We start from the raw sequence: 16167 nt of genomic DNA, 5'->3' as shown, positions 1-16167 counted from the left end.
CACTCCTCCCAACATAGGATAAATGCTTTCCTTCCTCTTAGGTAAATGTCCATGTGACTCCATAGTTTGTGTTTAATTTCATGAGATTCATCATTATTCTATAAGTAGAAGCTTATGTATATCTTACTTTGCTCTCATTTCTTAATCACTACCAAGCTTCCTGCATATTTTGCTCTTCAGAGCAATTCTCTTATCTTGTATCTTTATCTTCTCTGCACTCAGAACAGTGATCCCAACCTCTGTGTACTTAAATTTAAGTTACAGAAAGCTGGCATTTTGCAGCATGTGTGTTCCTGTCTGCAGAAAAGGACAATAATTTCAGTTGGAGTTGTCCTTTGGGATAGGAGAGGCTGAAAGCAAATAAGGAGTTTGCACTCTTAACAACAGAATGAAGGGTACACAACTTGGGATTCTCATAGATATTTCATATTTCCCAGCTCCTGTTACGTTTCAGCCTCCAACTCTTTCCCCAGTGATAAGAAGAAGAAATGAAAAAATTCTGCCTTGGCTCTCCTCTTGGTAAGCAACCTCGGAAACACCTTGTGGTGCAATGTAGCTGTTATCCCGCATCCCCAGGCAGCAGCTGTGGCAGCAGAAGGCCCCTGCCCTGCCCTGCCCTGCCCTGCCCTGCCCTGCCCTGCCCTGCCCTGCCCTGCCCTGCCCTGCCGGGGGGCTCCTTTCCACACTTCTCCCCGCAGCGCCCTGAGCAGCTCCCCAGGCAGGCTGAGTGCTGAGCCTGGCAGGCAGCACAGTCCCTGCCCCGGCACACAGCCCCTGGGGCACAGCAGGACCTGCTCTGCAGGACAGCCCTGGCACCCGGCTGCAGCCATGGCTGCACAGCCTGCAGCCGTCCTGGGACATGCAGCCCTCAGGGCTGTGCTCTGATACTTCAGCACAGAAGCCCTCAGCTGGAGCAGGTCTTTTTCATGATAAAGAAACAAAGTATATGCATCCCATTTTGCAGTGAGATATCTCAAATTTAGTGGTTCCTCCAGTAAAAGCCTGCATTGAGAAACTTACCTTGTCAAGGGCTTTGAACAATGCTCCCTGCATGAGCTCACAGCCTGCTAGCATGCAATGCAGCCTTTAAACTCTTTCTTCTTCTCTTTGTCTCCTGTAGTTCATGCCCACAGCCAGTCTGCGTGGTGCACAGGAGCTGCTCCTTTGCACAGCTGTCTCTCTGCTGCGCTGCTTACTTGTAGAAGCTCCTGTGTCCCAGGAGCCCAGCCCAGTTCAGCAGCAAATGATCTGAATTCCTACTCTCCCTGGATATACCTATGGCTATCCTGAACTGACAGCTCCTGCAAGGCAGCAGGGTCATCACTGCAGAATGTACTGCAAAGTCAGCTCAATTAATCAGCACATCCACTGGATTCCACAGGCACGGTTGTTCCTACTAAAATAAATTTGACCATTTAGAAAGAAACAAAGGGCAAATCTTGGAAACCACCTGTAAGTGCAGTCCTAACATTACAGAAAGTCTTAGGTTGGAGGGGACTTGGAAGATCACCTGGTTCTAATCCCCCAGACATAGGAAAGGCTGCCAACCAGCAGATCAGGCTGCCCAGCATCCCATCCATTCTGACCTTGAATGCTTCCAAGGATGGATCATCCGCAACCTCTAGGCAACATTTGCCAGTGCCAGTGTCTAAGAAATCACTTTTTAACATCTAAACTCAATCTGTGCTTTTTAATTTAAAGCCATTTCACTTTTTTTCTATCAGGCCATCTCACCCTAACTCCAGGGTTAGGCATCCCATCTGCTGGTGGAAACCCTGGGGCTCAAATGGGATCAGTTCCTCACAGAACCATGGGAGCCAGGAGTCCTCTTAGCTGAGTTCAGATGTGCACAATGAGGTGTCGGTATGTGAGGCCCTCATCTGAATCCTTGGTCTTTCTTCAACAGGACTGCACTGCTCACACACAGACACTCAGTGATGCCCAAGGTGCCTGGGGTGATCCCAGCTGTGTGCTGGTGCTTGTAAACTGTGGTGGCAAATCTGTGAGACAGACAGTCATGCCAGGTCCCAGTTGACAGGAAGCTGGCAAACGTTGTTCCAGTTTCAAACAAGAGCAAGAAAGAGGATATAGGCAATTACAGAGCTGTCAGTCTTACTTCAGTACCTGGTGTAATTATGGAAAAAAATGATTTTGGGAGTTACTGAGAAACACCTGAAGGACAATTCTGTCATTGGTCCCAGCCAACACAAGTTCATGAGGGGAAGGTCTTATTAAACTTAATGTCCGTTTATGACAAGATCACTCCTCTAGTTGACCAAGGGAAGCCAGCTGAGGATGTCCTTTAGGATTTCAGTGGAGCTTTTGAAAGGCTTTCTTAGATAATTCTTCTGGACAAATTTTTCTGCACAGGGCTAGACAGAAACTGTATGGGAACTACTGAGTCACGGCCTGAACCTCTGATTGATCACCTGAGGAGAGCCATGAGTCAGCCAGAGAAGCACAGGCGAAGGCAATTCAGCTGTGCTGCCGAAGGGGTGAAGCCAGGCCTCCTAGACCTCCTAGACCTATTTAAGAGCTGGCTACCAGTGGGGAAGGATCTCTTCTGGAGGTTGCCTCTTCTGGTGTTTTGTGGTGAGCCCAGCTGAAGGGTAAGCCTCCCATTTTGTTCTCTTTTGTTTTCATTGTCCACTTTGCCTAGCTCTCTTGATTATATTATGACATCTTGATATCCATTGGTTATACAATTGTAACATCTTGATATCCATTGATTATACAGAGACATAATGTGATGGGTGAGCCGTTGGCCAATGGGTCGGCCTAAAGGGTTACATTAAATGGGGTTCCATCAGGCTGGTGGATTTTCACTAGCAGGGTTCCTCAGGGCTCCATTTGAGGGCCTCTTCTCTATAACGTTTTCACCAATGACTTGCATGCAGGGCTAGAAAATGGTTTGAGTTCATTTGCTATTGATACCAAATTGGGTAGAGCTGTTTCCTCAACGGAGGGTAGAGAAGATTTTCAGAGAGATGTACCCAAGTTAAAGAACTGAGTAGGCACCAACCACATGAAGTATAACAAGAACAAGTGCCTGACTCTGCACCTGGGTAAAGGCAACCCTGGACATTCACACTGATCTGTGAATGAGACACTGGAGAGCAGTCCCACTGCAAGGGATTGGAGGTCCTGGTGAACATGAAATTCAAAGTGGCACAGCAGTGTGCCCAGGCAGCCAGAAAGGCCAACCATCCCCTGGATGCACTGAACATGGCCTTGCCAAGTGGGTGAGGGAAGGGATTGTCCCACTCTGCTCTGCACTTCTGGCGCCTCACTTGGATCACTGGATTCACTTCTGGGTGCCACAGAACATAAAGGATGTAAAACTATTGGAGACTTTCCAAAGGAGGGCTCTAGAACTGAGAGATCTGAAGTTCCAAGTTTCATCTGGATTGACTGCTTGTTCAGAGTGGGCCACTCTCACATCCCACATCCTGGGATGAGACACACTGCCCACATGGGACTTGGGCCTCACAGCATCCTTGCACCCCATGCAGAGTCTGGCAGTTGCTGTCCCCTTCTTTTTCATTTGACAACACACAAACCTCCACCCCACTGCCCCAGGAAGGGCCCTGAGCCAGCAGAAGAGACAAGATCTCCCTGCCAAGGCTCTGGGGATCAGGGCTTGGCCTTTCTTTAAGAAGTCTAGTTATTTGTAGTTTATAGTTTAAACAAGAATTTTAATCAGCACTTGACAATTGATACTGATCCAGGATGTTCCCTAATGAACTTTTCTCTGTCACTGTGTGGACAAAATTGCTCCTCAACTTCTCCACCCCATTTCTACTCACATTGGCCTCATGGGACTTGCATCACTTTTCCTCACAACATTCTTCTCCTCTGCAGTCACCCGCTCAGTGTTAAACCTCCTTTCAAATAATTCCCCCTGGCATTCCTCAGAGAACCAGCTGCAAATGGGTAAAGAAAGATTTTTTTCTGCCAGTGTTTTGGTCTTTTATTTATTTTATTTTTTCCCAGAGACGGAAGGAAATGAGATGCAATTGAATGAAAAGTAAAACACAGTGACCAACTTCATTCTTTGTCCAAACTGCATGTAATGAAGTTTGTCTTTCACAGGGAATATTTGTAAAAGAAATTGGTTATGCAGAGATGGGAAGGGATAGATATAATGACAGCTAAGGAGTTGAGAAAAGAGTCCATCCAACTTTGGAGAGATGGAGCAAGTTCCAATAATCTCCCCGGAGATCAGAGATCAGGCAGAAAGTTGGGAGGGAGGAATCTGAGTGAACAAAGAGCAAGGGATGGGGAAATCTAGAGAGCAGTGGGAAGAGCATGTGTCCAGATGGGCTGCTGAAAACATGGCCTGAACCACGGACATTGATTTAGGAGAGCTGGAGACACCTGGAGGATGAGGGCCATTAAAAAGCAACAGGGTGGAGCAGCGGTGGATGCTGGGCATTGGTCACAGGGCATTGGCACTGGCACTGCTGCCTGTGTCCACATACCTGAAGGCATCTGTGTCCTGAAAACACAGTTTTTGAAAACATTGTCCTTTTAGGAAGAATAAATAATTAAAAAAATATAAATATAAATAAAAATAATAAAATAAAATAACAGACACAATATCCCCTGTAATATAAGCATTTTCATATTAAGAAGAGAGATGACACATGAGAATATTTGAAGTTGAGAAGTGTTAACACATTTTTATCAACTCTCACGTGCATACATCTTCCTTGTTCTGGGGATCTGAAATGTGGAGGCACTACTCTGCATTATGCCTTCCCTACGTCTTCTAGCCAATGCCTTGTTCAAATAAAAAAGATGGAGACTGACTTCTTACAGCATTTCTGAATAATAGGACAAGGATGAAACACAATAAACCAAAAGAGAGATTTTCATTAGATGTTTGGAAGGAATTTCCAACATTCCGTAGATCATGATGTGAGGCATGGAGCTGGTATGGAACAGGCAGCCCAGAGCAGATGGGGCTGCACCACCCCTGGAGATGTTTGAGATGTCAAGGGCCCCAGGCATCCTGATCTACTGTGTGACAGCCCTGCACACAGCAAGGGAGATGGAACTGGATGGGCTTTAGGATCCTTCAATCCAAACCGTTCAAAAATCCTACAATACTTGTCAGCCTCTTCCAACAAGGGATCCTGTTTGCTCAGCTATTCCCTGATCACCTCTTCTTCCACCAACAGTACATCTGCCTTGCACCAACATTTCCCACCTGTCTCTGGCACCCAGGATTCCAAGAAGCCCAGACCAACTAATAAACCGTGAGGAAGGAAATGAGTATCAGAGACTTTTCCATGTCCTGTCTCATGATGCTCCCTGCCCCATTCTATGCTGGGCCCACATTCTCCCTAGCCTTCCTTTTGTAGACTACATTGTATTTCTACAAGCCCTCCTTGCCTGTGATATGCCTGGGCTCATTCAATTGCGGTTGAACTCTGATGTTCCTGAACTCATCTCAGCAGAAACACTGGACAAAGTCTCTGCATTGCTGCCAGGTGACCTCTTCTTGTTTCCACTTCCTGCACGCTTCCTTTCTGTGTTTGGTTGAGACCAATGCAATCCATTCCCAGTCATGCAGGAATTCTGACATTTATATTTGGCTTCCTTTTCCTTGGAAAGGACTCATTCTGCTTGGAAGCCATGATCCCTATATTGTAAGCCCATTTTTTGACCCCATTCCCCTCAAAGCCTTTCCCTGCTGTACTACAGATAACTGAAGAAGCCAAGGTGTGCTCTTCTGAATCCCAGGGTTGTGAGCTTGTCTTTTATCCTCCCTTCAGGCTCCTCAGCTCCACCATCCCATGGCCACTGCAGCACAGGTTCACTTTGGTTTTCACATTCACATTCCCCACCAGCCCTTTCTTGCCAGTGAGTTTGAGATCCAGCAGAGCACCTCTCCTCTTGGATTCCTCTATGGCTTGGTCAAAGAGCTGCCATCTGTGCTCTCCAGGGATCTCCTGCATGGTGCATGCCCTGCTGTGCTGTCCTTGCAGCTGACACTGCAGTGAAAGAGGACTCCAAATGTCCTGACAAGATGAGGCTCCCATCTGCCTGCAGAGGACACCTTCCACTTGCTCTTTCTGATCAGGAAGCCAGGAACAGACACTGCTGGTCTCCTTTGATTGCCATTACCATTTGCTCTGACCTGGCTGCTCTGCCATCCCCAGGAGAAGTTCAGTGCACTCTCCCAGAGCACAGTCACCTTTCCTTGTCTCCTCACTCATCCATCACAAAGATTCTGTATCCCTCTTGTGCTGCAGTCCAGTTGTGGAAGCCCTTTAACCGTGTCCCTGTGGTCCAAACAAGAGCTCAGGCCTGCAATTGAACAAAGATTTCTAGCTCTGCATGTGTTGGTGTTCTCATTACTGTAAAAGCACATAAAGAAACAAGCACCATTGTGCCTAGCATGGCTGCATAACACATCTACGGTATTTGTGTTCAGAAGGTGGCACACAGGCATTAGACCCACTGTGAGGCTCGGAGTTGTCCCAGCAGCACGGACACTCCTAGGGCATGGCTTTCCTGAAGGCTGTGTGCTGCATTTGCCAGCAGCATCTGTGTGTGCTGGAGCACCTAGGGAACTGGCATGGCACTCGGCTGCTTCTGATGCCATTCACGTGTGTGCCCATAGAACACTGAGATTTCATCAGTTGAAATATGAAGATGTGTGCCAGCTCTGCAGTGCCTGAAGCTCCAAAATATTGAGTAGATGGTGAACAGAGAAAGATCTGGCTCCTCTTTTGTGAGCTCAGCCATTTAGTCAGCTGTATAACTCCACACGCACCATGGGGACGGGTAAAGAAGGTAAACTTGGGTGCCCTAAATTCAGGAGTCTGTTGTCATTTAGGATGGCTGAGAATAGCTCTATCCCCTCTCTGGCCCTCAGCTGATGCTCAGGAAGGAGGTGTCTCTCTCAGGGATGTCCCACATACTGCACAAGCACTGGCACACATCCAGCAGCACCCCAGGCACCTTGGTCATCACCCAGGGTCTGTGTGTGAGCAACTGACTCCCCTTGAAGGACCAAGGACTCAGAGCAGGAGCTCACATGCAGGCAACTCCTTGTGCACACCTGAACTGAACCAGAGGAATCCCTGAAATTCCTCTGTGTCCGTGGGGTGCTGAATCCTATTTCAACCTTTGGGTTTCCATCTAGGGATGAGACGCCTCACTGCCTCAAGGAAATTCCACTGTCCTTGTCTGTGTGCCCTTTTTGTTTCAGCAAACACTCTCTGGTAGGACTGACCATATGTCTGGAATCAGTCAGTGTCCACTGGACGTTTGGTGATTAATTCAGCAGATGTAGAAGTACTATAATGACACTGAAGTCTTTCAGGAGCTGTTGGCCATGGAGACCCAGGGACGTGTCAGGGGAGATCAGTGGGTGGAATAGAAATGACATCATCTGCTGCTGAGCTGGGTCAGGCTCCAGGGACACAGGGAGCTCCTACAAGTGGGCAGTGCTGCAGGGACACAGCAGTGCAAAGGAGCAGCTCCTGTGCAGCACACAGCAAGACTCTGGGCATGGTCTGCAAGACACAGGTAGAGGAAATAAGGAAGAGAGCTGACAGGCTGTGTGGCACGTTAGGCTGTGAGCTCACTGGAGGAGGATTTGTCACAGCCCTTGACCAGGTAAGTCTCTCATTGCAGACAGCGTAGTGGCTTTAATACAGGAATCACTAAATCTGCGACAGCCCATTGCAGGTCAGTCTGAAGGCACTCCATGTTTCTTTATTTTGGATAAAAACCTGCTCCAGCTGAGGGCTGGAGCACTGATTCACTGCATGCCAGAGTGTTTCCAGGTGCACTTTGCGAGAGGAGTGACAAGGCAGGAATTTTCCTTTTCTTTTTTGTAGGGAAAGTGGAAAAGTTGGAGGCATAAAGGATCTTTGAAATAAGAACACATCTCAGAGAATCCTGAATTGAATTTCTCTATCTGCTGTTATGTGTGCAATCTCCTTAAATGCTTTCAGCCTCTTTGCTCCCAAAGGAGAGCACCAGCTGAAATTATCATCATTTTTTGCAGACATGAGTAATGCACTTTTCCTGCAACCAGGCAGCTTTCTCCAGCAGAAATTTAGGTGCACAGATTAGGGGTGAGGTCTCTGAGTGCAGACAGGGTAAAGATGAGATTTCTGGAAACAGCTCCTATGAGGAAAATATCTAGCAGCCTGGGATATGATTTGGAAAAAGAGAGCGAAGTAAGAGCCACATATATTGCAAATCCTTAAGGAATTGTGAAGCTCATGAAAATAAACTCCCGTCATGGAGTTAAATAAACATTTTAAACAGGAAACAAAAAAATTCAAAGTATAGCAGGAGGAGGTTCTCTGCAAGTTATCTTGACTTCTGTCATTATCTCCTGCACTCTGCACAGGACTCCAGGGCCAGCAGGAACTGCAGATGCCCAACAGCAGCTCCATCAGCCAGTTCCTCCTCCTGGCGTTGGCAGACACGCGGCAGCTGCAGCTCCTGCACTTCTGGCTCTTGCTGGGCATCTACCTGGCTGCCCTCCTGGGCAACGGCCTCATCAGCACAGCCGTAGCCTGCCACCACCGCCTGCACACCCCCATGTACTTCTTCCTGCTCAACCTCGCCCTCCTCGACCTGGGCTGCATCTCCACCACTCTCCCCAAAGCCATGGCCAATGCCCTCTGGGACACCAGGCACATCTCCTACGCTGGATGTGCTGCTCAGGTCTTCTTTTTATTATTCTTCTTTTGTGCAGAGTATTGCATTCTCACCATCATGTCCTATGACCGCTACGTTGCCATCTGCAAGCCCCTGCACTACGGGACCTTGATGGACAGCAGAGCTTGTGCCACCATGGCAGCAGCTGCCTGGGGCACTGGGCTTCTCTATTCCCTCCTGCACACTGCCAGTACCTTTTCAATACCACTTTGCCAACACAATGCCATTGACCAGTTCTTCTGTGAAATAGCCCAGATCCTCAAACTCTCCTGCTCAAAATCAGACTTCCTCAGGGAAACTGTGAATATCTATTTTAGTGTTTGTTTAATCTTTGGTTGTTTTGTGTTCATTGTTATGTCCTATGTGCAGATCTTCAGGGCCGTGCTGAGGATGCCCTCTGAGCAGGAACGGCACAAAGCCTTCTCCACATGCTTCCCTCACATGTCTGTGGTCTCCCTGTTTCTCAGCACTCTCTTGTTTGCCTACCTGAAGCCACACTCCCTTTCTTCCCCATCTCTGGACCTGGTGGTGTCATTTCTGTACTCGGTGGTAACTCCCACGGTGAATCCATTTATCTATGGTGTGAGGAACCAGAAGCTCAGGGATGCCCTGAGGAAACTTTGGGAAATTCCCAACTGTAGCAGGAAATATTAGAACAGCATTTTGTTACATGTAATGTTTGTCATTTCTTAAAACTTGCATTACTTTTTAAATATAGTTATCTTAATTATGTTAATATAGTTATCTTCCAGTGCATAAATGCAATGAAGAGGACAGCAGACATTTATTTCTCTCAGCTCACTTTTCTTCCCTTCTCCTCCAGAGCTGGAAGAGAAACCCCCTCACGCAGGAGGGATTCAGGGGCCAAGGGCCCAGCTGCCAAATGGAGCAGCAGCCCAAATTTCCTTGGAGGCTGCCCCTCACTACTCAGTGGGCTTCTGCACCTCACTGCCTTCAAGTCAGGGCTGCTGCTTTGCTGGGGCCACGGTGATGGGCAAGGGCAAGATGAGGTCTTTTGAGTGCTGCTCTCTTTCCACTTCCATGCCTTCCTATTGTACCTCTACACTCCTGGTAGCCCTCGGGTCTCATATGAATTGACAGCAGTCCTGTTGTCTCTACAGGGCATCCAGTGGCATCCACTGGCAGTGAGGTGGCAGGCAGGAACAGGCCATATGCACCAATGTGTCAGAGTTTGTCTCGCTGCTGCCACCACCATAAGACAAGGGCTGCTTGTCACAGGCTAGCAAAATGACACAGGGTTCTTGTGCAAAAACTCTCCTTTATTTTCCCATCAAGGTTTTTAGAGTCCAACACATGTATTCAAGGCATTTCCACTAACAGTAAATTGGCTAGAAAACAAGCAAGCTTCAAAACAGATCTTCATAGCAGTAGCGAGCCTATCTTATGCCTAGATACTGTGAGAAATGTGCTCAAGATCAACAATTTCTAATCAGGCAAAGATCTCTGTGAAGAACAGTTTCTTCATTATTGCAATAATGGGTGCACACCCTACTGACAAGGGAGAAATTGCACAGCTAGTTAGTGAAATCCATTATATACTCTGGGTCCGACGCAGGTAAAGCCTCTCCTGGCACTCCGTGGTTGAGCATCTCAGGCTCACAGTGTTCTGACTCTATAGCTACGTTACACTTCCATAGCTGTGTTACGCTTCCATAGCTGTGGCTACACTTCCATAGCTACGTTTACATTTTCACCATGCAATGTGCGTTACCAACCTGCTGTCTTTGTGTATGTTCAGGAATTTATACAGCAATAGGAGGACAATTCATTCACTCATTCTGTCTCTCCTTTGCATTAGCGCCAGTGCCAATTCTACCTAGGTTGGAACGCTACAGTCTCAACTTTACTCTGTTCAGGAGTTTTCTTAAAAGGTTACTTATCCGATGCTGCATGCAGAAAATACTGGAAAATCTACTGCAAAAGCAGAATCTACTTCACACATGAGTAAGACCAGGAGTAAACTGTGGGTAGACCCAGAGTAGAAAGTGAGTACAGATGAATTGGAGAGTAAGTAAAATCTGCAGAAAAGTTTGGGTAAACCTAGAATAAAGTGTGTGTAAACTGGAAGAAAAGTGTGAGTAAGCCTTGAGTAAATTGTGAGTAAAACACACTAAAAAGATTGAGTAAACCCAAAGTAAAGTGAGAATAAACTTGAAGTAAACTGGGAGATAACCATAAGTAAAGTGTGAGAAAACCCACAGCCTAGTGTTAGTAAACATGGAATGAATTGTGAGAAAAACAACAGGGAGAGAAGTGTGAGCAAACCTGGTGTAAAGTGTGAGAAAACCTGGAGTATAGTGTTAGTAAATGTGGAGTAAGGTGTGAGTAAAATCCAGAGGAAAATGTGAGTCCACATGGAGAAGGGTAAGAGAAAACCCAGAGCAAATTGTGTGCAAACCTGGCATAAAGTGTGTGTAAACCTGCAGTATAGTGCTGGTAATTGTGGAGTAACGTGTGAGTGAAACAGAGGAATGTGTGAGTACACACTGAGTAAAGTAAGAGTCAACCCAGCATAAATTGGGAGTAAAACCAAAGTAAAGGGTGACTAGAGCACATCGTAAAGTATGAGTAAACGTGGAGTAAAATGTGAGTAAACTCTGAGGAAGCTCACTTTCAGAGCAGGCTTTTTTTTCAGCCAGTAGCAGGGCTGCACTTGTGCCAGTAGGCTGGCAGCTTGTAGGCAGGCTGTTGAGTGAGCATGGTGGGGCTGGCACTGCCCACTATTGACCTCGACACCTGGTCCATGGTGATAATCTTCCAATAGCCTCGGCGGAGGCTCGCTTCCGGCCACAGAGCACAGCAGGTTGTTGCTGCCTGCTGAGAAGGGCGACGGTAAGTCTGTGTGTGAGCTCAGCCCACGCTGCCTCTGCGGTGCTGCAGCTGTGGGTGTGGGAGGTGGGTCAAGTGGCAGGGTGTGTAAGGGTTGTCCCTCTCGGCTCAGGAGACAGGCGTTCCTCTGGGCACTCTCTGAGACCACAGGCTTCAACACGGTCTCCACAAGACAGCGGGATCACTGCAGGAAGACCGTGGTGACCCAGACGAAGGGCCTGCCAGAAATGCGGCTGTTCAGATCTGAGGGTGCAGGGAGTGCCTGAGCCTGCTGCTGCCGGGGGAGGGTGGCAGGGATTCCAGCAGTGTGAGGTGTGAGCAGGTGGATGAGCTGCTCAGCCTGGTGGGGGAGCTGAAGGAGGAGGTGGAGAGACTAAGGGCCACCAGGGAGTGTGAGTGGGAGGTGGACTGGTGGAGTCACTGGCATGCCAGAAGGAAAAGTGGCAGGGAGGGTGGACTTTGACCCATTCAGGACACTTGTAGCATGCGTCCCTTGGGAGCAAAGGCTTTGACATGGTCTCTCACAGTATTCTCCTGGGGCAACTGGCCTGGACAAGTATACTCTTCTTTGGTTAAGGAACAGGCTAGAGGGCCATGCCCAGCACGTAATGGTTAATGGAGTTAAGTCCAGCTGGCGACCCGTTTTAAGTGGTGTCCCCCAGGGGTCGGTACTAGGAACCATCTTGTTTAATATCTTCACTGATTTCCTAGATGAGGGGATTGAGTGCACCCTCAGTAAGTTTGCAGATGACACCAAGTTGGGAGGTAGTGTCGATCTGCCTGAGGTAGGGAAGCCCTTCAGAGGGATCTGGATAAGCTGGATCACTGGGCTGAGGTGAGTGGGATGAGGTTCAACAAGGCCAAGTGCCGGGTCCTGCACTTTGGCCACAATAACCCCATGCAGTGCTACAGGCTTAGGGCTGAGTCGCTGCATGACAATGAAGAGGAAAGAGACCTGGGGGTGTTGGTTGATGCTTGGCTGAACATGAGCCAACCGTATACCCAGGTGGCCAAGAGGGCCAACAGCATCTTGGCCTGCATTAGAAATAGCATGGCCAGCAGGAGCAGAGAGGTAATCATCCCTCTGTACTCAGCTCTTCTGAGGCCACGCCTCGAGTACTGTGTTCACTTTTGGGCCCCTCACTACAAGAAAGACATTGAGGCCCTGGAGAGTGTCCAGAGAAGGGCGCAAAGCTGGTGAGGGGTCTGGAGCACAAACTTTATGAGGAGCGGTTGAGGGAGCTGGGATTGTTTAGTCTGGAGAAGAGGAGGCTCAGGGGAGACCTCAGTGCACTCTACAGCTTGCTGAAGGGAAGTTGTGGTGGAGAGGGATTTGGCCTCTTCTCCCCGGCAACAAACAGGACCCGAAGAAACAGCTGGAAGCATGGGGAGATTTAGAGTAGACATAAGGAAGAACTTTTTTTCTCAGAGAGTGGTCAGGCACTGAATGGCTGCCCAGGGAGGTGGTGGAGTTGCCGTCCCTGGCAGTGTTCACAGATGTCTGGATGAGGAACTATGAGATATGGTGTAGTAGCTTGTGGTAGTAACGATGATGGGAGGATGGTTGGACTAGGTGATCTTACAGGTCGTTTCCAACCTTGTGATTCTATGATTCTATGTGAGTTGCTGGGCACCCCAGGGAACTGGCGTGACACCGGGTTGCTTCTGATGCTATTAACATGTGAGCCTTGAGTAACATGAAGTTTCGTCAGCTGAAGAATAAAGATGTGTGTTAGTTCCGTAGTGCTTTGTGCTCCAGAATGTGCAGCAGATGAAGAACAGAGAAAAATCTGTGTCTTCTTTTATGAACTCATCCATTTATCCAGCTGAATAACTCTGTACGCTCCATGGAGGTGGGTGGAAAAGGCACACTTGGGTGCCCTTGATACTGGAGTCTGTTGTCAGGTAGGCATTCTTGGACATCCTCTGTTCCCTCCCTGGCCCTCAGCTGATGCTCAGGAAGGAGGTGTCTATCTCAGATGTTTCCCACGCAGTTTACAAGCACTAGCACACATCCAGGAGCACCCCAGGCACCTTGGTCATCGCCCAGGGTCTGCTTGAACAATGGAGACCCCACTCCATTGGGAATAAATGCCAAGCATTCAGATGAGGGGCTCACACAGGCACATCGTTGTGAACATCTGAATTCAGCTAAGAGGACTCCCCAGTCCCATGGTTCTGTGAGGACCTTAGTCCCCTTTCAGCCCCTGGGTTTCCATCTGAGGATGAGATGCCAAACGCCAGGGTTAGGATGAGATGGTTGGATAGAAATAGGACGAAGGGGAATTGCTTCAAACTAAAAGTGGGAGATTTAGATTGGATGTTAGTAAGACTGTTTTTAGTTGGACTCACTGGAATTGGAGTCACTAAGAAGTTATATATGCCCTATTTGTGGGGGCAGTCAAAGCCTGCATAATTGAAGCCTTGTTCAAGAACATCCTGAGCAGTGACCTTGACCAGAATAGCACTGCACACAGAGAAGTCAGAGTAGTGCCTTACTGTGCTGCGTGTCTGATGTGGCCTTCATGGCTGTGCTGGGATGCTCAGATTCCTTGGCCCCGGGACAGCCTCAGCAGCTCCGTGGAGCAGGGCAGCCTGCAGGTGGTGCCCACTTGGTTCCACCTGTGTGGCCTTGCCTATATTTGATTGTGCAGTAAGAAGCTCATGTGAGAGCATTGAAAACCTTGAATCATCTCTTGCAAACACAGGCTGTAAGACTCAAGAGCAGGTCGCTTCAAGAGGCTGGGATGGAACCCATCAGCTCATCCCACTAGACCATAATGTTCTTGTCTAGCTAAGGAAAATGCAGCAAATAAAGCCAAAAGACTCATCAGGTCGATCTGCAGAGTAAGGGAAAAATAAGATTTATTGAGCTGTAGAGGCAAAAAGGAATAAGCATTCATTTGTGACTCATACTCACTGAAGGAAAATTAAATCACAGCATTCAAGAGTGAAGACAAATCACTCCGAGCACAGAACAGAACCATGAGTTGTGACCTTATATGAAGAAACATACAATTGCTGGTGCAGGAACTGCCTTTCTTCTGCGATGCCCAATGCAGATAACTCTGGAATAAAAGCCTCTGTCCAGCATCAAGATAGGGAAGTCCTATGCAGACTGACTTTGCAAGACCTCTGCCAGTGACAGCACAAAACAGCAAAAGAATCTAGGCAGTAGTAGATCCTTTTCTCAGGAGTGTGGAGGCCCTCACTTGTTAAACCAACACAGACTTCTCAGCTGTAAAGCTGCTGCTTTACATCATCTTTTCTTCATGCTTTATTTATTATTATTATTATTTTTTTCTGCACAGTAGGGTCTGATTTCAGCACACTTTGTCTCAGGCTTTATGTACGAACACTACAGGGCTTGAAAGCAACATATCCCACCTGAGCTCTGACAGTCCGCGGAGTGAAAGTGATGGAGATGACAGTAAAGGTTCCAACCTTTGTGATTCTATGTTTCTTAGCAAGCAGAGCTTGGAAGGCACAAGTTGTGATGCTGATGGTGTGGACTTGTTTGTCTCAGGAGGCTGCTTGTCCAGCAGGCGGCAATTTGGAACAGGAAACACATCCCATAAGCACTCATCCTAGTAGGGACATGACAGTAGCCACCTTGCTCAAGAGGAGCCTTGAATTGAGTGGAAAATCTTTTCCTTACCTTCAGGCAGAGTGCCTCCAGATTCACCCATCACTTTCATCCCCCCACTGTGCACAACAGCACGGAGTGTGGCTCTGTATTCTCTAAGATCTCCATGCAGGCTCTCACAGGCTGCAGTGATGTGCCCTCAGCCTTCCCTGACTGCTCTGCCAGGGCACACCGCTGCCTCCTGCCCGGCTCCCTGTGTGCCAGGACCACCTGGTTCCACCTCCTGATGGCCGTGCTGGGTTTCCCATCTGTGGCCTATCAGTGCACTGTCCCAGGCACGGCTCTGCAATGACTGCACTGCACAGGACAGGTGTGTTCGGGGTGGGGAAGAGTTCCCCAGCACAAGTGCCCATGGCAGCCCTCAGTGCACCACACTTCTCAGCAATCCTGCTTTTCAGACCCAGTGCTGCTCCAGCCGTGTCCTACACAGGGGTCTGCAGACAGCCCTGCTTTACCACCAGGAGCATGGAGACAGCTTCAGGAAAAAGCTCTGCCATAAACATGCAGTCAGTGCTGGAAATGGCTGGTGTGAGAGGCTGAGGGTGGCAAAAGTCCAGAGCCACCTTCCAGGTCCACATGTGTCCACAAGGATGTAGAGAGGAAGGGGAAGAGGGATGGAAGTGAGAAGAGAGCAGCACTGCAAAGACCACATCGTGCTGCTCTCTGTGGCCATTGGAGCTGGGAAGCTGCGGCCATGACTCAAACACAAAAGAGAGGATGGAACCACTGGGCATTAAGGGGCAGCCCAATGACAGTGAGGCTGCTGCTCTGTGTTGCAGCTGGGCTCCTGGACCCTGCACCACTCCTGCCTACATGAGTCGCTCCTCCAGTTTCAGAGGTGGTAAAACATGGGAGCACAGACAACTGAATTTCTGCTGGCTTCCTTATTGTACTTATCAACAGAGCTCCTTGTTCTATGGGTACATGAGATGAGAGTGTCAAAACACTACAAAAATGAAGCATGCCAAGAATAACGGATT

The 16167-nt window shown here is 48.4% G+C and overlaps 1 protein-coding gene across 1 annotated transcript; it reads left to right on the top strand.

The window, feature by feature from the left end:
• The first annotated feature begins 8397 nt into the window (after window positions 1-8397).
• Window positions 8398-9345, top strand: LOC128091888 (olfactory receptor 14C36-like). The gene has a single exon (XM_052705293.1). It carries the CDS (start codon window positions 8404-8406, stop codon window positions 9343-9345), a length of 942 nt encoding a protein of 313 aa, XP_052561253.1. The 5' UTR covers window positions 8398-8403.
• Window positions 9346-16167: the final 6822 nt, after the last annotated feature.

Source organism: Tympanuchus pallidicinctus, unplaced genomic scaffold, assembly GCF_026119805.1.
Source record: "Tympanuchus pallidicinctus isolate F22 unplaced genomic scaffold, pur_lepc_1.0 scaffold54, whole genome shotgun sequence".
Classification (NCBI taxonomy): domain Eukaryota; kingdom Metazoa; phylum Chordata; class Aves; order Galliformes; family Phasianidae; genus Tympanuchus; species Tympanuchus pallidicinctus.
Note: the sequence above shows the minus strand (reverse complement) of the source record. Positions and strands in the feature narration are given on the sequence as shown.

Bases quoted from the DNA above. Each gene is read 5' to 3' on its own strand.
- LOC128091888 (XM_052705293.1), top strand. From the start codon at position 8,404: ATGCCCAACAGCAGCTCCATCAGCCAGTTCCTCCTCCTGGCGTTGGCA.